Genomic DNA, 24374 nt, shown 5'->3' with positions numbered 1-24374 from the left:
GGCAAAAACTATGACTTATTAGAGTTAGTTAGTTGCGGGAGTATGGAAGAGACGCGTCTACTCCGTGTTTGTGCCTGGACTTTGCCTTTTGCCTGTTGTTTCTGGATAGCTTTGTTTGATGAGCTGCTGGATCTCCGTGTACCGAGCCTCCTGCTGGATAAAGGCCTGGACTTTGCCCTGTCCTGGAGTGTGTCTGCAGTCTGTCTGGGTCCTGCTCTAGTTCAGTGCTCGACAGCAAGAGCAGCGACTGAGGTTCTAGCTAGCGTGTCTGTCTGTATCCAGTGTACAGCGACTCCCGGAGAACTTGGTTTCTCTACTTGACCAGATACCATCTGCAGTGGCGCACACATGTTGTATGCACTTAAGTCTTTCCTCCAAATCTGCTGTTTTATTATGAAAGTCGTCGTCGAGTCTTCTTCCAAGTGTCCTCCTGGACATAACTTTAGCACCTTGGCCAAGTCCCCGTACCAAGTCTATAAATTCTTTATGCTCAACAGTGGCCAACGGGTAAATGCCTTTGGTGACAAAAGGATGTCGAGAGTCAAATTTTATTGTGTGTCACTAGACCACGTTCAAAGAGAGTAGTTTGTTTGTATGAGGTCCTGGGTTTTTTGCTTTTCCCAGTGGCAAAGTCCTTTTTGAGGTCTTCTTATTCCTTTATTTTGTCAGGGTGCCTTTGTTTCAAGTGGGTTTTAAAATTTGATGTCGCTGCAAGAGAGCCACATATTATGACCTTTTTGTTAGTGCGCAGCTGACGCTCGGCCTCTATCTTTCCGTTTAGCAGCTACTTCACTATGTGGAAGTATTTTCCATCCAGCATTGCACATTTGAGCATTGGTGTGGCTTCTTCTACAGATGAGGCAGATGATGGACCAGCTTGGCCAGGCTCTGATGGTTCATAGCCACTCATCCCCTGAGGTGACTGACTTCTACCTAAAGAAAAATGTATAAAAATATCATTAAATTGATTAGGCCTACCAGTTGCAATATAAAACCAACAGCATTCAAAAAACACTGACAGCTGTGAGGGCAGTTCATATATGATGTTTGCTTACCTTTAATCTTTGACCATGTATCAGCTATGCTATGTTTACATTGCGTGGATGGATGCTTGGGGCTCATATGTAGCAGGTGCTGCTATAAAGTGCCTTCTCCTGTGTGAACTAGTGAAGGCCGGTGGTTGACTGTTGGCTCATAGCAGAGGAATGTGTGGGAAACTCACTCGAGTGTAAGAAGGTCTGAAGGAACGGTTCTGGAGAATTACGAGCTGGAAGATGAGGACGAGGGGAGACCTGACCTATGAACTCTGAGCAAGTTCCTTTTTCCCCCTCCCTTTTCTCCCCAATCGTATCCAGCCAATTACCCCACTCATCCGAGCCGTCCCGGTCTCTGCTCCACCCCCTCTGCCGACCCGGGGAGGGCTGCAGACTACCACATGTCTCCTCCGATACGTGGAGTTGCCAGTCGCTTCTTTTCATCTGACAGTGAGGAGTTTCACCAGGGGGGCGTAGCGCGTGGGAGGATCACGCTATTCTCCCCAGTCCCCCCCATCCCGAACAGGCGCCCCGACCGACCAGAGGAGGCGCTAGTGCAGCGACCAGGACACATACCAACATCAACCCGCAGACACGGCCAATTGTGTCTGCAGGGACGCCCGACCAAGCCGGAGGTAACACGGGGATTCGAACCGGCGATCCCCGACTCGGAGCAAGTTCTGTTTCCATTAGGATCATAGTCCAGCAATGAAGATGAGCTACATCTTCCAGGCTACATACCACTGAGATAATGACAATAAGCAGGACTCGGCAGTTTGTGCTGCAAGGTACAACGGGAGCGGACTCTGAGATCAGGGCACGCGCTTAAGTGACTTAGTGCCTCTGTTCATGATCACGTTAAAACGTGACAATACTGCAAGAGACTGTTGTCTCGCTCCTCATTTAATGTCGGACTGGAATTAAATGGTTGCCACGACACAATTCACACAACAGACACTAAAACGCAGTCATTTGTGTGTTACTTAAGCATTATTCAGGAGTGGCGTCAATTCACTTTGATTTGTATTAACTCTGTATAATCCATGTTGTAAAACGTTTTGTGCAAAAAGATGAGCAACATTTGGCTTTAGAGTAAAGATCAGAATGAAAGATTTTTATTTGATACATGACTTGCTTCCTTTAAAATCTGTGATTTTTCTTTGTATCTGAGTATAAACCTATTTATTAACCAGTGTATTAATTAACCAGTGTGCATTTTAACTTCTGGAGTGAGTCTGAATTGCTGGTTCATCTAGAATACAGTAAGTATCATCTTTCTTGCTTGCTTGCTTAACAAGTTGCTATTACCCCCTCAGATACGGGGAGAACATGCAAACTCCACACGGAGGACGAGCCGGGACGACCCCCAAGGTTGGACTACCCTGGGGCTCGAACCCAGAACCTTCTAGCCATGAGACGACTGCATTAACCACTGCGCCACCGTGCCGCCAGAAGGTCATATTACTCAGCATTATTTTACAACCTAACTTGCTGATTTTCCATGACCTCAGTCATATTTCTTGGTCATTAGATCAGTTATTTTATTGACATGACTGGAAAACTAGTCTATATTTCCAGGTAAACGGTAACAGTCTGCATTTATACATCCCTTTTCTAGTCTACTGACCACTCAAAGTGTTTTGCAGTGTATGCCTCGCATCCACCCATTCACATGCATACACTGATGGTGGAGGTAGCTAGCTAGTGACAGAATGTTCTTGAGCAAGACACTGAACCCCTAACTGCTCCTGATGAGCGGGCTGGAGCCTTGCATGGCATGGTCAAGTCAAGTCAATTTTCACAAGCAACAGAAATGAAATACGGTAGCCCACAATGAGTGCGTCGCTGGACCCGACAGGCCATGTCATGTGGTTCACTTGCATTGAGCCCAAGACTGCGATGAGGCCGTGTTACGGGTTTTCTACAGTTTAGATCTGGGGATAAAAATGTGTCTTATTTGCGAATAAAATGGCATATCAAATAACGAATTTCAAGTATTTTAAATACACAAATACAAGCTCTTTAAGTATTTTGTTATAAATTACATCTTATTTTTTCAATCTGGCAAAATACAAATTACAAAATACTCAAAAGTAATTAAATACGTATTTTAAATACATTTAATTGAAATACTGCCTCTCTCTGGATACACATGATCTGTTACTACTACTACTGTCCTCTGCATCTTCCTCTGTCACACCAGCCACCTGCATGTCCTCCCTCACCACATCCATAACCCTCCTCTTTGGCCTCCTTCTTCTCCTCTTCCCTGGTGATCATCATCCACAGACGCTGAGTTACTGACAGGTGGACATGGTCTACATGTTGTCACCGGGTTGTGAGGCTGTTCTGGTTGTGCAGCATCCTGTCAGTTTACATCCGATTCCTTCTCGTGGAGGCGTTGACCATCACGTCCGGTCCCCGTCAACGTGCTTCACTGTCCCAGCAACCACCGCTGCAGCAGATTCCGCCGTGGGGCTTTCAGAGACATCTCGTTTAAAATACAAAAACAACAACTTGGTTTTCTTCTGTTACTTTAAAAGAGACGTTGTCAGGACACGGCACAGATCCTGTGCCAGCATAACAACCCAGCCATGCTTCTGGCTGAAATAAAAGGCGAGCCTGTGTCCAGTCTGGGACAGGAAACCATATTTCCACGATTTTGCAGTAAAGTTTGTTCCTGCAGCACTTCCTCATGGGGAAACACAAAACCCGAGTAAAGCCTCCAGGAGGGTTTTCCACTCAGGGTTGTGTGGGTGGTTTTCGGGGCACTTGGCGGCTGATGTCAGCCGTGCCGGAAGCCACACTAATCGATGGATGGAGAGAAGAAAAGTATGTGTTGTCTGGTGGTTTCCACTACACAGAGAAACCCTTGTTCCCCCGCAGAGTCCCCCCAGCCCCCCCTCACCCCTCTTGGCATGGTGAGGAGGACTGGGCGACCACCCAGGTAAACGGTCTTTAACAGCGTTCAGATGCATTCTAACGGAAGCAGGGTGGTAGCTCATGTCGTCTTTTGTTGCGCTGTCTCTGCAGCCCTGCACATGCGCACAAGCCCAGTGTGGAAACAAAATGAACGTTTCACATTATGAGACTCACTATCCATGCACACGAGGGCCCCTCGTCCCATCAAGCGAGTCTGTGTGTGTGTGCGCACGCGTGTGTTAATACTATACTTGTTAATATACTTACATGTTAACTCGGCATTACCAAATGTGGTGATTAACGAGTGTACTTTATGTGGTAACACATGTAACAATGAGGTGATCCGTGTTATCCAGAGTGTGCCATGAGTATATGAATGTCTACATTTGTTTAGATAATGGAACTATTGTGTTATGTTATGTGGCTTATGTTTCCTCTACAAGTCATTGTATGTATTCTTGAATGTGTGTCAGTTAAAAAAAAAAAAAGATACAGGCTGCACCTCAAACCGCTCCCAGAATGCACTGTAACCACCAGCTAGCATCTTTGCTACCTAACAGGAAGTTGTGTCACTCCTCTACTCTTTCTGGGCTGAGGCAAGATGGAGGACCAGAGACCAGACCTTATTTACAGATGTGTTTTTACAGCTTAATACATTTAACATTTTGTACAGTTTACACTTATTTTTTCAGTATGTTCCATGCATGAAGCACCGGGCTTCTTTTGCCAAACCAGAATCTGACCTGCAGCGGGTTGAAGACGGGTCCTACAATATGGTGACCTCATGTAGACCTTCTCACGGCCTGCAGCTGAGACACTGATCCATGCCTTCATCTCCTCCCGCCTTGACTACTGCAACTCACTCCTCTCTGGCATCAGTGCTAGCTCTATCAAGAGACTCCAACTGGTCCAGAGCACATCCGCCCGACTTTTAACTCTCACCGAATCCTGGCACCACATCACCCCAGTCCTAAAAGACCTCCACTGGCTACCCATCTCCCACCGGATCAATTACAAAATCCTGGTTCTCACTTATAAAGCCCTTCACAAACTGGCTCCCCCCATACCTCACCGACCTCCTCTCCCCCTACCAACCCCCTCGGTCCCTCAGATCCACCTCAGCCTCCCTTCTCTCCACCCCCAGGTCCAACCTCTGCGGCTTTGTTGACCGAGCCTTCTCCAGGGCAGCTCCCAGGCTCTGGAACTCACTCCCCTAAATCATTAGAGACTCAGAATCCCTCCCACTCTTCCAATCCTGTCTCAAGACACACCTCTTCTCCATTGCCTTCTTGTGCCCCCCCCCCGGCCTCTTATCCACCCCTAATCTGAGGCAGACTAAGGACCGAGCACTGGACCTGCTGCCCCCTCTCTTGGAAATCCCTCCCCAAGCACATCAGACACTGCTGCGATCTGCCCACATTCAAGTCATTAATCAGGACTCGCCTCTTCAGACCTGCTCTCATGTGTGATTTATGCTGTGTTGCATGTTTTTGGTGTGTTGCTTTTAAGTTTATTCTTATTTATGTAAAGCATCTATGAGTACGATGAAAAGCGCCATATAAATAAAACTCATTATTATTATTATTATTATTGGTGTTGATTTTATGTCAATACAATGTTCTGCTTTGGAGACATGACACATGTTGATGAGTTCATCAATCGATATCATCAGTACAAGTTTCCCGATGTTCATCAACTCAGTAACTGAATCAGTACCCAACATCCATTGCACTGTAGGCCTACAGGGCTTCACCCCCTACTGAATCAGGGAGAAGTTTGAGACGGAACCACAGAAGCAGCCGGGAATAACTGCAGGCCTTTTTTCATAAGTTATCCCTCATGCAGACAGAGGTACAGTTGCAAAGTCTCTCCTGCCAGGCGGGGTTGGCATTAACTTTTTGTGCATGAGCAGAACAGATGGCAGCCGGCACGGACTGGGCAGTGACAGCATCTGTCGGAAGTGAGCCACCACTGTGGCGGACATGTTCAGAATCAGAAGCAGAATCACGTTGTCGCTTCATTTCATGCCCTTGTGCACATGAAATGAAACAAAACATCGTTCCCCAGCCCACAGCAGTGCAACATAAAGACAAAAACACATCCAAAAACTACAAGGACACACATACCCAAACTAACACACATACCCAAACTAACACACATACCCCAACTAACACACACATCTAAACTAAACAACAACAAAAAAAGAAAAGAAAAAACTCACTGTCCAGGAGAACGAACGCCAGGCAGGATGACTGTCGGGACTGCCGGTCTGCATGGGCTAGCAGTTAGCTTAGCCTGCCCCTCTTCCGCGTCCTGTCAGACCGCCCTCAGTGTTTCCTCTTCGGGCGCAACTCCGGTCAAGGCCGTGGTCCTTGGGCCCACCGGACGAAGCAGACCAAGTTCCGTCAGTAGATCCAGCGCCAGCTCTCTCAGCCAGACACCTTCGACACACCTCCCCGCACTCCACACGACGACACTAAAAACACTGTCAAGGCCAGGCGAGGCCGCCGCCAGACCGCCCTCGGTGTTATCGGAACTGCCGGTCTGCATGGGCTAGCAGTTAGCTTAGCCTGCCCCGCTTCCGCGTCCTGTCAGACCGCCCTCGGTGTTACTTCTTCGGGCACAGCTCCAGGCAGGGCCGTGGTCCCTGGGCCCACAGGCTGCAGCAAACCAAGCTCTCCCAGCCATCAAGCAAAGACGTGGACAAAGACACTGCATGGACGGTACTGGGTGAGGCCGCCGCAAACATGAATTTGCGCCGCCTTCTTGCCACACCGGAAGTATAAGTTTGTTGATTCCCTCACATCCGTTTTTCCTGTGCAGTCGTGTAAATAAGTGCTACTGGGAAACAAATTAGTACATCAAATTATATCGAGCGTTATCAGCATCTTCTTTCACCGATTTAGTTGGCGCAACATATGCATGTTCCATCCTATCGGGTTGGAAGCATTACAGATTTGAGCCATGCACAGCTAGCATGCTCCTTGTGTTTTAATTTGGAACGTTAGCACTACGGTCGCCTGGGTTGTGTTTCTGAGAGGAAAACATTTCCATGAACACTGTCGGTGGAACAGTTTCCAGAGGAAACAGGAGTTTCCAGAGGAGCTGCTCTTCATCTCCTCCTCATGACAGAGAGAGGGTCTCTGGAAGATTAGAATACTGTTGAAGAGAGAGGTTGGTTTAAATAATGAAATAAGGCTGAACTACATCATACTGGTTTTTTTGTTGTTTTGCGTCAGTGTGGCATTAAAACACCACAGCATAGTGTGACTGACTCACCAGTTGATTGCTAAAATGATTGCATAAATGAGTCATTACAATGGCATCGAACCACTGACTTACAGTAACACAGCACTGGAATTATTCTCTCCACATTCAACTCAGCTTTGAATTTACCACAGTCTTTATGCATTATTGGCAGTGTTTTGTGGAGACTTTTGGACGTCATGGAGTTCATTCATCAAGCCCATGATGATGTTTGATGTGAACAGTAATCCAACACCACATTTAAACACATACATATTTACCCGGGCGACTCGTCATGGCTTTTTCCCATGTAACCAAAACACACTTGAGTCTAATATTCTTTAAATTCTGAGCAGAAAACTGACCCTCTGACCAAAGTCTTCGTCAGTCTGTTGCTTGTAAAAGAGTCGCCTTCCAGCATAACAACTCTCATTTGCCTCTCACATTTAATTTGATTTTTGTCTTTGTTTTCCAAGATAGTCATCCTTTTATTAGGTTTGTTGTCATGGCTGCAGCTGTGACTCAGTTTTCCCTTGTGATTTTCTGTGTTCCCTGCCTCCCTTTGGTCTCCACCTCCCCGGTCTCCATCTGTCCATGCGTTCATTAGTGGTTTCATTTCCCCTTGCTAACTTCCTCTCAGCCCTTAGTAATATATTACCACATACGCTATGCAGAGGCCTCGTGGAGAGCAGAGGGAGAGTGGGCAGGGAGGAGGTCAGTGGAACTACCTGCCCATAGATACTTTCAGCCCAAACTATCATGGATCGACTGCCTGTTGTAGGCTTAGCGCTATATTGCTTTTTACAAATCATCAGAAATACCTGCAGCAGAGATCGCCGGTTGGAATCCCCGTGTTGCCTCCGGCTTGGTCGGGCGTCCCTACAGACACAATTGGCCGTGTCTGCGGGTGGGAAGCCGGATGTGGGTGTGTGTCCTGGTCGCTGCACTAGCGCCTCCTCTGGTCGGTCGGGGCGCCTGTTCGGGTGAGAGGTGGAACTGGGGGGAATAGCGCTACGCCCCCCTGGCGAAGCTCCTCACTGTCAGGTGAAAAGAAGCGGCTGGTGACTCCACGTGTATCGGAAGAGACATGTGGTAGTCCGCAGCCCTCCCCGGATCGGCAGAAGCAGCGTCATTTTGCCTCTCTTGCCAATTGCCTAGTTTGCTTCTATGGACACGCTGGCAGTGGTCGCAAAACCAATCATGCAAATGTCACCATTCCGAATTTTTTTGTGCAGGTGTCCCATGTCGCCCATACCATCCGCTACTGCTGCAGGTATTTATTTTTTTCTGGAATTCCCCCCCCTTCTTCTCCCCAACTGTATCCGGCCAAATACCCCACTCTCCCGAACCGTCCCGGAGATTGCTGAACAGCGGGGACTTCCTTCAAAATAGGGTAAAATGACATGACGTTACACACTCTTGTACATTAGGTGGCGGTGTGCAGTTTAACGTCTTTTGCGATCCGCCAGTAAACCGAGGGAAGAAGAAGAAGAAGTGGCGAATTCCTGGCGTCGAGTCCCGCTCCCCAATTTTTTTTTTACTTTCTAAAACCCTGTAATTTCACCTTAACTTACGCCAAGTGAATGATATTATTGTAAACTAGTAATAAGACCCGTTAGCCCCTAGCTAACGGGTCTGACCCTTTAGCCGAGCGGTTAGTGATGTCGCCTTGTGGTGCATTACACTCCGTATCGAATCCCGCACCGGGCAAGAAAATAACCGGTTACGTTATTATTATTATTTTAAGCAACATATCACCGAAATATGGCAACCAAAGCAACTAAACAACCCAAGAAATATCAGAGCGTGAAAACCGACACCCCCCTCCCCCCAAGGCAGCCATACATCTCGGAGTTAAATTAACACTCATGATTTTACTGTATAGCAATGAACTTAACATGGCGACCATAGCTAGCCTCTTGGAAGAACTCCGAGAAGCCCGCTCTGCTGACTTCAGGGCGACCATCTCGACAGTCGCAGCGAAGCTAGGCCGTATTCAAGCTACAGTATTAAGAATATTACTTCGCTCGATTCCAGCGCTAACCTACAGGATGAGCTCCTGCTAGCGCTGGAAACAACCAGTACTAAGTTGACGGAGAGCAATGCTAAGCTGCTAGCCAAAGTTATCGGCCTACCCGAATCCACTGCGGGGGCTCGACCCTTTGCTTTCTCGGGCTGCTTATGGATGGAGGTTCTCGGCAATGGCATCCTGGAATCCCCACCGGAATGCGATGGGGCTCATCGGGCACTTTCTGACAAACCGAAGCCTGGGCAGAGACCAAGCCCTGTCTTTATCTGGCTACACAAATACCAACAGAAGGTGTGCTGCCTTTAAAGCTAAGTTAGTTGTGGTATCTTGGAACTAGATATACGTGTTATACCACCAGGCCGCTAGAGGGCGCTCCTACCGTACCATTAGTTAGATGATACAGTATAACTGCAGAGTGCTAGACCAGTTCAGACTAGCCAGACAGTGATGCACATGTAATAATGTGCCATGCTGCAAGACGTTCATTAAAAGAAAGTAAACATTGATAAACGCGTGCTCGGTTCATCAACCAAGATATAACATTTATTGGCGACGAGGTCAATTTGGGAACATATGAGGACGTTTGCGGATGGTTTTGTGGCCAGAAGTGAAACGAGGGAGAAGACGGCTAGCAGCTAACGGGAACGGAGGTTTGTCGGCTAGAAGAGGGGGAAAGTAGCTAGCTAAAGAGAAAGCATGGCTACCGCGACGATTGGCTCGCTAGCGGCGTTTGATGCGCAAAATCAGACGTGGGGAGATATTGTGAAATACTAGATCAGTTTTTCGCGGCCAATGCGACTGACGATGGAGATAGACAGAGAACTATACTCATAAGTGTCGTCGGGGCATCGACATACCGTCTGATGCGTAGCCTCCTGAGCCCAGGGAAGCCGAAAGACAAGACCTACCAGCAACTTGTAATGCTGATGAAGAATCACGTTGATCCGAAGCCAAGCGAACTAGTGCAGAGGTACAAGTTTGACTTGCGCAACCGCAAGTCCGATGAAGCAGTGGTGGACTATGTAGCAGAGCTGCGCCGGCTCGCACACGATGGCAACTACGGTGACACCTTACAGCAACGGCTGAGAGATCGGATCGTCTGCGGAATCAACGATGACCGGATCCAGAGACGTCTTCTGTCAGAAGCGGGTCTAACCTTTGAAAAAGCCCTTTCCATTGCCGTGGCAGCGGAGGCAGCAAACAAGAATGCTCAAGATTTGCAACACCCAAAGGGGACGGAGAAGTGCATGTATGTACAGAAAGGCACACAGGAGGCTCAGACTTCCAAAGAGACTAATAATAAAGAGTGTTATAGATGTAAGGGAACCAGACATACAGCAGCTGAATGTAAGTTTAAGCAGGAGAAATGCCATGCTTGTGGTAAAGTAGGGCATATTGCCAAAGCCTGTCGTAATAAGCATAGACATAATCAGAGTAGCAAAGGGCCTATTGATAAGAAAAAAAAGAAGCAGAGCTCACACCACCGTTGTCATAAAGTACAGGAGAACCAGAGTCAGTGTAGTGATAGCTCAGAAGAAGACACATACACAGAGACCTCATACAGTATGACTTTCAGGTTAGGAAAGATGAGTGAGTTGCACTTGAGAAAAGTAGACCCTTACTTGGTGAATATGAAAGTGAATGGTAGAGAGGTTAGCTTTGAGACAGATACAGGCTGCAGTCTCACGGTAGTAAATGAACACACCTTCCAGATGATATGTAAAGAGAAGAGTAGTCTATCTCTTGAGCCAGTCAGAATCAAGTTAGAGACTTATACAGGCGACCCAGTCAAGGTGATAGGGGCAGCACAGGTGAAGGTAGTGTACCAGCAGCAAAGACAGAAGCTACCGCTCATGGTAGTGAAAGGGTCCCAACCTGCTAGGTAGAGGCTGGTTGGAGGAGATACAGCTCAAGTGGAAAGCAATAAAGAGCAGCCACAAAGCAAGAGAGCTGAAACACATGAAAGCGACAGAGAATGCCCCACAGACAGAAAAGAAGACAACACTGCAGCAAGTGTTTGGTAATCACGAAGAGGTTTTCAAAGACGAACTTGGTACTTTGAAAGGTGCTAAAGCCACCATCCATGTGAAAGCTGACGCTGTCCCACGATTCTTCCGCCTGCGGTCTGTCCCCTATGCTATGCGAGCAAAGATGGATGAAGAAATAGACAGACTGATAAAAGAAGGTATAATCACGCCAGTAAAATACTCAGACTGGGCAGCGCCAGTGGTCCCTATTCTCAAACCAGGGGGAACCGTCAGACTGTGTGGAGACTACAAGCTTACCGTAAACACTGTCTCCTCACTTGAACAGTATCCAATTCCTAGAGTGGAAGATCTCTTCACAGCACTATCCAGGGGTAAACAGTTCTCTAAATTAGATATGAGTCATGCATATCAACAAATACTCCTGGACGAGGAATCCAAGAAATACTTGACAGTGAATACTCACCGAAGGTTGTTTACATACAATAGACTTCCTTTTGGGTGGCGTCTGCACCAGCCATTTTCTAAAGGACAATGGAGAGTTTGTTACGTGGGCTCCCTCTCGTAGCAGAATATCTAGATGACATCTTAGTCAGTGGCGTCGACGAAGCTGATCACCTGAGAAATCTGGACGCTGTGCTGACTAGGTTGAGAGAGGCTGGGTTGCGTTTGAGGAGAAGTAAATGCACCTTCATGCAAGAGGAGGTTGAGTATCTGGGGCACAGAGTGGACGCACAGGGGCTCCACCCGGTCAAGAAAAAAGTAAAAGCCATCATGGAAGCTCCGACCCCCACAAATGTCACAGAACTCAAGTCTTATTTAGGTTTACTAAATTACTACAACAAATTCCTTCCAAACCTGGCAACTCTGCTTGCCCCTCTCCACGAACTTTTGAGACAAGCTGTGCACTGGACGTGGAAAAAGTAGCAAGAGGAAGCTTTTCAAAAATCAAAGGACTTGCTCAACTCAGCAGCAGTGCTGGTGCATTACAGTGCAGACCGAGACGTGATCCTGTCCTGTGATGCCTCGCCTTACGGCGTGGGCGCTGTGCTATCCCAGCGGATGAAGGATGGAAGTGAGCGACCCGTGGGGTTCATGTCTCGCACACTTTCCCCAGCAGAAAAAGGATACTCGCAACTCGACAAAGAAGGCTTAGCTGTCGTCTTCGGCATCCAGAAGTTCCATAAGTACTTGTATGGAAGAGCTTTCACCATCTATACAGATCACAAACCTCTAATCTACCTGTTCAACGAGAAGAAACCTATTCCACAAATGGGTTCACCGAGAGTACAAAGATGGGCTGTGTACCTGAGTGCGTATGAATACAAAATGCTCTACAAGCCAGGAAAACAAAACGCCAATGCGGACGCGTTCAGCAGACTGCCAGTGCCGGAGACAGGACAGGAGGGTGACACCACGGAACAAGTCTTGATGATGGATCTACTGGATGACACACTCCTGGACACTAACCAGATCAAGCGCTGGACAGCTAAGGATGTCACACTATCCCGAGTTCACGAGTACGTCCTGAAAGGATGGCCTGCCGGAACAGAGACTCACCTCAAGCCGTATCATCAGAGGAGAAGGGAGTTGAGTGTGAGAGATGGTTGTGTGCTCTGGGGAGCTAGAGTAATCATACCGACCAAAGGCAGAGACACCGTACTGAAGATACTACACCAGACACACGCAGGGATGACGAGAATGAAGGGGCTCGCCAGATCGTATGTGTGGTGGCCTGGTGTGGATCAGGATGTGGAGAAGGAGGTTCAGTCATGTGAGGAGTGTCAAACACAACAGAAGGCACCACCCGCCGCACCGTTACACCCCTGGGAGTGGCCAGAGGAGCCTTGGTCCAGGATTCATGTGGACTACGCAGGACCTTTCATGGGAGAAATGTTCCTACTGATCGTGGACGCACATTCAAAGTGGATGGACATCTACCCCGTGAAATCAGCCACATCACAAGCGACAATCGAGAAACTATGTCAGAGCTTCAGTGTCTTTGGACTACCAAAAATGCTAGTTTCAAATAATGGAACCTGTTTCACGAGCGCAGAGTTTGAGTCTTTCATGAAACTGAATGGAATACATCACCATTCCACCCTTCCTCGAACGGGCTAGCAGAGAGGGCAGTGCAAACTTTCAAAGGGGGGATGAAGAAGATGAAAGGAGATACACTGCAGACCCGACTGTCAAGATTCCTGTTCAGTTATCGCATCACACCTCATGGGACTACAGGCTTGTCACCTGCAGAGCTGATGATGTCACGCCGACTCAGATCCACTCTCGACCTGCTCACACCAGACGTGAAAACAAAAGTGCAGCAAAAGCAAATGAAACAGAAACAAGCCCACGACGGACACACCAAACTGAGGAATTTTGCACCTGGAGATGAAGTATTCATTCGGAACTACCCCTACGGTCCCAAATGGACCCCCGCCGTCGTCGAGAGCTCATCAGGTCCAGTGTCCTATACTGTCACTGTTGGAAGCAGTCAAACCATGAAGTGGCATGTGGATCGAGTTCGAACCAGACTGACACACACCGCGCCTAGTGAGGTGACTGGACGAGACCCGGTGCCAGTGGTGAGCACTGAGGGAGGTTCTACGGGCCTTCTACCTACAGCATCGGAGGTGAGTGAAGAACCATTCATCCAGGTCATGGTTGTCCAAAGGAGTTGAATCAAGTGCAACTGGACTTGGTATATATCCGTGAAGACGTTTCGCCTCTCATCCAAGAGGCTTCCTCAGTTCCTGCCTTTCTGACTAGACCAAGCTAGTCTGATTGGCTGCTGATGAAGCCGACTGTGGGTCTTCGAACTAGCTCTGACAGCCGGGCTTTCTCATCGCTGACCGAGGCTGACCGACCCAACGTTACTAGCCCCATTAACCGGTTGCTGGATTAGCTATGCTAGCTAGATGGCCGATCTTTTTCTATCTCCTACAGATCCTTTTCTATCTACTACGGTTTTTTTTAAAGTCTAGACCAGAGCCCTAGAAAGAGAGAGTTACGTCAACTCCGTAGACATCAATGGGCCAATTATTGAACAGCAATGGCGGATCATGGGAGTCCCGGATAGTTCCAAACAGTGCGCATAGAATATGTGTCACGTTGGAATATATCTATATCTATATATAAATGTAAAAATCTGACAACATTGGTTAGTAGCTACCAGAAATCGCGGCTAAGCAGTTCATTTAAATGACCCGCCAAGACTATTCGGCGGCTACATGAGCCACCTGACCCTCTCGCATTCTGACCCCTCATTAATGCAACTCTCTCTTTCTAGGGCTCTGGTCTAGACCAGGGGTGGGCAGTCTTGTCCAGAAAGGGCCAGTGTGGGTGCAGGTTTTTGTTCCAACCAAGCAGTTACACACCTGATCCCACTAATCAACCAGTAGAGTCTTTGCTGAGGAACTTGACTAGGAGACACAGGTGTGCAACTGCTTGGTTGGAACAAAAACCTTCACCCACACCGGCCCTCTCTGGACAAGACTGCCCACCCCTGGTCTAGGCTGTGCTTACAGGTCTGGTTGTGAGACTTGAGATTTGAGCCCTCAACACTTTACAGCCTTCTGCCTTGTTTTCACATGCTGGTTATTTTTAATATGTTGGCCAATTATTAACTTCCCCCCTTTTTATTTATTTACTTATTTATTTGTTTTGTTGTAGCCACATGTTTATTCGTTTATGTTCGGGCTTTCACATATATTCGTTTGGTTTAATGTGACTGCTCCACCTCATAATAATCGGTCCGCGTGGTGTTTGGTCTGGCTGTATTGTATGATTCTCTGTTCACCTTGTTTGTGCAGTCAATGGGATTTAACTCTGTTTAAATTGGGAATGAGACCTGGAAAACTGAGTTAGCTGTAAAGGTTTGAGCTATAGTGCTCAGTCATTGTTCATATTGTGGGTGGGTTTTTTTTTCATTATTATTTTTATGTTATACCATTTTACACAGCCCCCATTCCAGCACTAGAACCAGTTTGCATTGTTAATGACTATACTCTTCACGGTGGACCTGAGGGGCGTGAGATTTGTGCCCTGAGCACCTTACAACCTTCTGCCTTGTTTTCATATGCTGGTTATTTTTCATAGGTTTGTCAATAATTATTATTATTATTAATGCCCCTTTCGGGGTTGTGGTTTTTGTTTTAACCACGTTTACTCATTTATGTCCAGCTTTCACTGATATCCAGTTGGGTTAATTTAGTTGACTGCTTTATCTCACAATTGGTTATCTGTATGTCAAGTCAAGTCGGTTTTATTTGTTTAGCCCAATATCACAAATTACAAATGTGCCTCAAGGGGCTTTACAGCAATGCAACTTCCTGTCCTTAGACCCTCTCATCGGATAAGGAACAACTCCATTAAAAAAAAAACCTTTAAAAGGGAGAAAAAACAGGAAGTAACCTCAGGGAGAGCAAAAGAGGAGGATCTCTCTCCCAAGACAGGCAACGTGACATGATGTGTTTACACAATTTACACAATACAACACTGAGAGAGGATAAACAGTATTGTAATGGACTTGTTTTGATTAAAATGTGGATTTTGGTGTCAATCATTTTCTGACATACTAACATATGTAATGCATTAATATCTCAGTTGGGTATTTATCTTGACAGAATATAAAAACCGGCGGTCATTTTGACCGCCTGTGGCCATTTTGGGTAGGAGTGAAATCCCAGCCGTTTTAACTGTATTGTACGTCTGCTTTTTTATTTTATTTTCTTATAGAAACTTTCTAGATTTTTCTACATTATTTGTATATTCTGTATATATTTTCTTTTTTGTCTGCTTTTGTTGTTCTTGTATATTAACTATGTATGTTTATTTTTTGTACTATTTTATTATCCTACGATGGCTAACAACATCAGGCAAAGGGACTGCGGATGGAAACTAGCCTCTTGGCTAACTCGGGTACATTTACATTTGTTTCGCATGTTGATTAATGTACATGGTCCCTTCCCAAATAAACGTTTAAATAAATAACATACAATATCACCTGGCTGCAATACACTAAAAATCCTTCCTCCCTTGAGCATTAGAAGATGCTTGTAAAAGGCCTGCAGGAGACTGGAACGTAAATGGAGAAAATCAAAATTGGAAGTTTTTTACCTATCGTGGCACAAGTGTTTATTGAAATACAAGTGTGCTTTATCTGCGGCAAAAACAGCGTATCTCTCTCACTTAATAAATATTAATAAACATTACCCCAGATTTCTCTTTGACACTGTATCTAAACTTACTAAAAAGCAGTCGTCTATTAGCTGCTCACCATTCACAGCCCATTAATTTCTAGACTTTTTCTGCAATAAGGTTGATGAGATCTTAAACAAAATTAGTTCTTCAACTCCATCTACTCCTGCAGATCCTGTCTTACTAAATTCATATCTACACAATGACTCACTGACAGTTCCAGTTATTACAGCTTTTGAGACTATCTCACTCGATACTTTGACTAAGTTCGTGTCAGCTTCTAAACCAGCTGCTTGCCTACTTGATCCTTTACCAGCAAAACCTTTTAAAGACCTCTGGCCTTTTCCTGGTACCTACAATGCTAGACATTGTTAATTTATCTCTTACTACTGTCATTGTTCCCAGCAGTTTTAAGACAGCTGTGGTTAAACCTCTACTCAAAAAACTGCACCTTGATCCAGGGTCTCTTAATAACTATCGGCCAGTCTCTAATCTTCCATTCTTCTCTAAAGTACGGGAACTGCCGGTCTGCATGGGCTAGCAGTTAGCTTAGCCTGCCCCGCTTCTGCAGCCTTTCAGACCGCCCTCGGTGTTTCCTCTTCGGGCGCAGCTCCAGGCAGGGCCGTGGTCCCTGGGCCCACAGGACACAGCAGACCAAGCTCTCCCAGCCGATCCAGCGCCAGCTCTCCCAGCCATCAAACAAAGACACACCTAGATGCAGACGTGGACAAAGACACTGCATGGACGGTACTGCCATCTTCCCACGCTGGTACTGGGTGAGACCACCGCAAACGTGAATTTGTGCCGCCATATTCCTACAGGGGAAGCGGTGCGGGAAGATGTGGGAAACGATTGCAGTTTTTGGGAAAATAATCTCTGTTGTACAACAATTTATTGTTTTTTGAATAAACTCAGTAATGAAGGGAGAACAAAGCAGTATAAGAACCCCGGTTCTTCACCGACTCATCACCAGATTGTTCCGCCAACCTCCGTGGGGGGAGTCACTGTCTTGGCTGCTCCAGTGTCTTATGTACTTGGAGTTTATCCCAGTGTTTCCTTGGGCCTGTTACTACCTGTGTTCTCCTGTGTCCAGGATTCCCTGTGCCTTCTTCCCCAGCGTGTCTCCTCGTCCGCCCATGCCACTTCAGTCCGCCAGCTAGTCGCTCATCTGCCCCCCGTCTCCGTGACAACCACTCCCCCTTTATCCTTCAGTAAAGCTACTTTTTCCCTACACACTTTTTGTCTGTGTGTGCATTTGGGTCCAGAAACAAGCAAGCCTTAACGTCTGTGTTTGATAAATAGTTTTCCGTGTGTAGCTGACAGTATGTAAACTGCCCTGGCATCGAATCCTTCATGTGAACTTAGTCAGCCGATTCAATTCTGTGAGCAGTCTCACACTTTCCATACAGCTAGATTATTTACATAGATGGGCGACAGCCATTTTACACAGGAAACGATGCTTGTCTAAACACCCTGAAGACTTCCTCCTTAAGGTGATCGAGGGCAACAGGGTTAAAGAGTCCCATTACTGACAGAAAACAACAACAACTCACATGGGGGTGGTCATTATTATTTTTTGTTTGCTGGATTGTTCATGGAACTTGTTGCCCTGTCTTTGTAAAACTCTGCTTTTGTCTTGTCTTGGACAGAACTGGTTGTGTTGTTGATGTCACTTCTTTTACATGTTGAGTGTGTCCTTTTGGAAGGAAAAATAAGCTTTTCAGACACCTCCACTGTTTCATTTTAATCCAACCAGATGTGACGTGTTACAAAGAGCTGCACTGCTGTGTTGGTGTTAAAATGGTTTGTGTTACACTTTGGCCATGTGAAGCACAGTATTAGCAGTTGACATAATGTGACTTGTAAATACCACAGTTTACTTGTTTAGTATTTATACCGACATAATTTTAGCCACATTTTACAATTTGATTGTGAAGTTACAGTATAAAAAGAATTCATTTTGATTACAAAATAAAAAATAGGATCATACTGCAAGCTGCAGAGATGCTAGATGGGTCGGACCGCATCTCAGTTCTGACATCCCTGATGGTCCATTTCTTTAAAACAAATGGGCTGACTGATTTGAATTTAGTCACTGCTCTCTGTGAAGCAGCTCGAAGAGGAAGCTGGCCTTGTTTCTCTATGTTGGAATTTTCTAAAACTAAGCCAGTTTCTCAGACCCACGTCTTGGAACCATGGACCCTTATTTACATTCCCCTACAAGAGCGAGAGAGACAGCGAGAGCGAGATGGTCTTGGAATCTGGAGCCTTATTTACATGAGGTTCAAATGTACGTGCAACAAGTCTTGTCCAGTGGCCGTTGTTCCGATTGGAAAACAACACTGGAGCACCACTGATGTACTGTCAACTTTACACTTCATTTTTCTTTTTCTTCCCCCCCCTTTTTCTCCCCAATTGTATCCAGCCAATTACTCCACTCTTCCGAGCCGTCCCGGTCTCTGCTCCACCCTCTCTGCTGATCCAGGGAGGGCTGCAGACTACCACATGCCTCCTCCCATACATGTGGAGTCACCAGCCGCTTCTTTTCACCTGACAGTGAGGAGTTTCACCAGGGGGATGTAGCGTGTGGGAGGATCACGCTATTCCCCCCAGTTCCCCCCTCCCCAAACAGGCACCCCAACCGACCAGAGGAGGCGCTAGAGCAGTGAGCAGGACACATACCCACATCCTGCTTCCCACCTGCAGACACAGCCAATTGTGTCTGTAGGGACACCTGACCAAGCTGGGGGTAACACTGGGATTCGAACCGGCGATCTCTGTGTTGGTAGGCAACGGAATAGACTGCTGTGCTACCCGGGTGCCCATGCTGTTAATTTTTCTAGCAAAGAGCCATGCCAGTATCAAGTCTACATTACTGTTCCAGTGCTAATGTTTGACAACAAGGTTGAACGAATGATGATTTATTTTAAATGAATAAAGCCACATGGCAGTACTGCTAACATCCTGACCCCCAGCTAACGGTGTACACAGCTGGTGTCGCTGTTCAGTCATGTGGTGCCGGTACCAAATTATTCATATTTCTTTACCCCCCCCCTTTTTCCTTCTCAATTGTACATGGCCAATTTCCCCACTCTTTCCGAGCCGTCCCGGTCTCTGCTCCACCTCCTCTGCTGATCCGGGGAGGGCTTCAGACTACCACATGGCTCCTCCGTACATGTGGAGTTACCAGCTGCTTCTTTTCACCTGACAGTGAGGAGTTTCACCAGGGGGCGTAGTGCGTTGGAGGATCACGCTATTCCCCCCCAGTTCCCCTTCCCCTCCGCCCCGAACAGGCGCCCCGACTGACCAGGAGGCGCTAGTGCAGCGACCCAAACCCGGCTGCCCACATGCAGACTCGACCAATTGTGTCTGTAGGGATGCCCGACCAAGCCGGGGGTAATATGGGGATTCGAACTGGCGATCCCCGTGTTGGTAGGCAACAGAATAGACCGCTACCTGGACGCCCCGGTATCAAATTATAACGTAAGCTCAAGTTAATTGATTTCTGAAGCCAGTAATGGCGTTTCCAAACATCTAGAGTGATTATGTATGCATAACACATGGTAAGGAAGTAACTTCACGCTGTGGCTGATCAACTTTATACCTTTGTAGTTACTACAGCTCTGCACATCACACGTATTGAAGAAGAAGACGATGAAGAAGAAGAAATAGTAGCGGTAGTACATGGTAACGAAGGCCAACATCCCCCTCAAATGGCGAAATGTGGTAATACCCATTATCAAGAGTACAAAAGTCAAAATGATAAAACTGATAAGCCTACTTGCTACCCATTCTGCAGCTAGCTATGAGCACAACAGAAACCCTTTCATCTGCTCCGTCACATCCTTGGAAATGAGGGTACAACAGAAGGTGAACTGAAGAAGCATTTTTATAACCTTATACACAACCTAGTCCTGTTACTCCTGCAACGCCACCATCAGGTCTGGTTCAAATCAGTTTTTTTCTCTTTAGTTTTTAGTTCCTGAGTGCATTTGACCTTACAGGCTCCCGTACAGGGTCCAGAGGAGCCCCAGTAAAACCAGCTTCGTGTGTCCCTGCTGTGTCCAGGCTGAGTTGAAGATTTTGATGCGTCCCTCGACTGAAGGATGAACCTTCTTCCTTTCTGTGATGTAGTTCGCAACCACAGCAATGTCCAAATCACCTAAATGGAAAAACCCCACAATTTTAAAGGTTCAGAAATATTCCATCCTCTACTGATTCCTGACGGGAACTTTTCTGTCTAGATTAATCCCTCCGGTCAGGGTCTGCTACCTAAATGACAGCATTACTAGCTGTGTTTTCTTGCTCAAGGGCAGTAAAGCAAACTGAATGTCAAGGACAGTAAGTGTAAATGTGCAACAGATAGAGTACCAGTTGTGAGGATAGGGGTTACCAAAGTTACCGCACAATGCCACAACTGGTTTAACACTGTTGCTTAGAGACCATGTAGGGATTAAGGTAGGCCTGGAAAACAGGTTTTTAGGCTTTTCTATGAAGAAATAAACAAGCCTGCAGCCCTGAAGGGAGACAGGAATTCTTTCCACCTTTTTGAGGCCAAGTGAGAGAAAAGTCGACCTAGATGAGTCATTTTTTGAAGTGGACACAGACGGTAACCCTCCATTTGAATTTGCGAGCAAGCAATGAATCACACTTGCACACTTAAATTGTTCCATATTTTGCTATCTCAGAAATAATGTGAGATCAAGTCAGTTTTGTAAAAAAAAATAGAGTTCATTATGATTATGCCTATCATGTAGTAACAATGTTATAACCTTGTAAACCTCCCTAATAGGCATGTCTCACTGAGCTGTTCCCCTAAGCTACTTCACATGCCATTACTGGCACCATGTTAACACAAAAAGCACTTTTCCAAACTTTCAGCATCGTCCTGGAGGATATTTTGGAGGATTTAAAAGGGTTCCCATGTGTCCTGGAAAACCTGGACATTTTCAGACTAGTTTTCCAGTAATAGAGAACCCCTGGAAAATTATAAAATTGAACTGGTCATGAGGTCATAGAATACTGTAAAGTCAGGGTGTAAAATCCCATGTTTACCTGCTGAGATGGCACATTTTATTTAAATTGTTTTTTTTATTTTTACCCCTTTTTCTCCCAAACTGTACTTGGCCAATTACCCCACTCTTCCAAGCCGCTCTGGTCTCTACTCCACCCCCTCTGCTGATCTGGGGGAGGGCTGCCGACTACCACATGCCTCCTCCCATACATGTGGAGTCACCAGCTGCTTCTTTTCACCTGACAGTGAGGAGTTTCACCAGGGGGACGTGGCGCGTGGGAGGATCACGCTATTCCCCCCAAGTTCCCCCTCCCCCCGAACAGGCGCCCCGACCAACCAGAGGAGGCGCTAGTGCAGCGACCAGGACACATACCCACATCCGGCTTCCCACCTGCAGACACGGCCAATTGTGTCTGTAGGGGCACCCGACCAAGCCGGAGGTAACATGGGGATTCGATCCAGCGAGCCCCATTTTGGTAGGCAATGGAATAGACCGCTACACTACCCGGGCACCCCCGTACTTTTACCATATTTTTATCCATACTAGTATCTGTTGTGATGTGACATCAGTGTTTGGAGTTTGGGTGGTATGTTCAGTGAGCAGCTACAGTGACGCAGTCCATTTAGAGACTGTGGAGACGTCCACCGACAGTTAATACTGAATAACATGAGCTGTCAGCTACACCTGCCATCTATAGCCAAGCAAAATTCATGGAAAAGGTCCTTGAAAAACTGTTAAATAATTACCTAAAAAAGAGTGGGTACCGTGTTTAAGCTAAAGCAAGGAAACAACTGTAACAAAGGTGGAGAAACTCAGCAACCCCCTCCAGTGACAAATGTCGGTAATACCAGTTAAAACCAGTATGAAATGGTACAAGATGGCTCCACCGTGTGGACTCACCGCTGTCATGTTTGAGCTTCTCCTCTTGGATCATGGAGAAACCATCTCCGCCCTGCACCAGGTAGGAGGGGAGGACCACCCTGTAGAGCCTAGCTGGGTCCAGGGGCTGGTAGTGAGGAACCCGGCACTGAGTGCACAGAACACTGAGGCTCCTGAGTCGCTGACCTGCGGGCTCCGACATGTCGTATTCCACACGGAAACCTAACGCGTCCAAACAGAACCGCTGTTACCACATATACAACATTTCCAGCTGAATGCTGTTCACATATTTCCCACCACTCCTTCTCTCGCCTATGTAGGAACTACCTTCCATTCTTTTACCATTCTCCTTTCTTTTTCATTTTCCTCTGGTATCTGTTCTTTTACTCTTTTTTCTATGTTCCCCTTTTTCTCCCCAATTGTACCCGGCCAATTGCCCCACTCTTCCGAGCCGTCCCGGTCTCTGCTCCTCCCCCTCTGCCGGTCCAGGAGGGCTGCAGACTACCACATGCCTCCTACCTTACATGTGGAGTCACCAGCCGCTTCTTATCACCTGACAGTGAGGAGTTTCACCAGGGGGACGTAGCGCGTGGTAGGATCACGCTATTCCCCCCCCAGACTGAGCAGAGGAGGCGCTAGTGCAGCGACCAGGGCCCTCGTGTATCAATCGTTACTATGGGCAAATTTGTTCTTGCACACCCATGGAATTTTTTAGCCCTTAAGATTGTCTGACGGTCAGCAGCAAAGCATGATGGTTATTTTTAATTCCTTCCTCCTAACATCTATTGTCTGGCTCTTGCAACGAGCAATCACCCAGGCCTGCAAAGACACCAGTGTTAGCTAACCGGTGTCTAAATTCAGGGGTTACCCAGGTTCTACACTGGTCTCTGAGACAAACTTCAGGGCTAAAAAATCCCATGGGTGTGTAAGAACACATTTGCCCCTAGTGACGACTGACGCATGAGCCCCAAGGACACATACCCACATCCGGCTCCCCACATCCGGCTCCCCACCTGCACACACCGCCAACTGTGTCTGTAGGGACGCCCGACCAAGCCGGCGGTAACACGGGGATTCGATCCAGCGATCCCTGTGTTGGTAGGCGACGGAATAGACCGCTACCCTACCTGGGTCCTTTTACTCCTTAATGTCTTTCAGTGGTTTATTCTTATGCAGCCATTATGTCAGAAAGTTTGCATTTTATGCATAAAAAAACCCCCGGTCTAAATCGCTTCAGTTGAATGTTGTTACCTCTAAAGAGCTCCCATCTCTCCTGGCTTAAACTGTATCAGCATGAGCTATTTTAAGATTAATTAATAGATTGATTGATTGATTGATTGACTGATCGGTCAACCTTTCCAAGGTGTCTCCCAACTTCCCACCCAATGCCTGCTGGGGTTAGACTCCAGCTCTCTGTGAGCCCTAACTAGATTATACAAGTATTGATGGAGAATGGATGGATGGATGGATTGTTAGATGAACTGTTGGATGGATGGAGAATGGATGGATGGAGAATGGATGGATGGATGGATTGTTAGATGAAATGTAGATGAACTGTTGGATGGATGGATGGATGGATGGATGGATTGTTAGATGAAATGTTGGATGGATGGATGGATTGTTAGATGAACTGTTGGATGGATGGATGGATGGATTGTTAGATGAAATGTTGGATGGATTGTTAGATGAACTGTTGGATGGATTGTTAGATGAAATGTAGATGAACTGTTGGATGGATGGATGGATGGATTGTTAGATGAAATGTTGGATGGATGGATGGATGGATTGTTAGATGAAATGTTGGATGGATGGATGGATGGATTGTTAGATGAAATGTAGATGAACTGTTGGATGGATGGATTGTTAGATGAACTGTTGGATGGATGGAGAATGGATGGATGGATGGATGGATGGATGGATTGTTAGATGAAATGTTGGATGGATGGATGGATGGATGGATGGATGGATTGTCTTTTCCGTGATCATGTCAACAGTAAAAGTGCGGTCCGCGGTGGTGTAGCGGTCTAAGCATCGGCTTTGGTCGATGCAGTTGCCCACTGGGGAC

The 24374-nt window shown here is 46.7% G+C and overlaps 1 protein-coding gene and 1 pseudogene across 1 annotated transcript in view; one reads left to right on the top strand and one right to left on the bottom strand.

Moving 5' to 3' along the window:
* Positions 1–9100: 9100 nt before the first annotated feature.
* LOC130124895 (uncharacterized protein K02A2.6-like) lies at positions 9101–15195 on the top strand (annotated as a pseudogene).
* Positions 15196–18146: 2951 nt separating this feature from the next.
* Positions 18147–24374, bottom strand: part of nt5e (5'-nucleotidase, ecto (CD73)) — a 33851-nt gene continuing 27623 nt past the window's right edge. Inside the window, exons 8-9 of the mRNA XM_056294852.1 lie at positions 22331–22531; positions 18147–20577 (exon numbers count right to left, since the gene is read on the bottom strand). Of these exons, the coding sequence (XP_056150827.1) occupies positions 20414–20577; positions 22331–22531 (365 nt within the window). The 3' untranslated portion in view covers positions 18147–20413. The remainder of the gene's footprint in view (positions 20578–22330; positions 22532–24374) is intronic.

The sequence above is a fragment of the Lampris incognitus genome, chromosome 15, assembly GCF_029633865.1.
Source record: "Lampris incognitus isolate fLamInc1 chromosome 15, fLamInc1.hap2, whole genome shotgun sequence".
NCBI lineage: Eukaryota > Metazoa > Chordata > Actinopteri > Lampriformes > Lampridae > Lampris > Lampris incognitus.
Note: the sequence above shows the minus strand (reverse complement) of the source record. Positions and strands in the feature narration are given on the sequence as shown.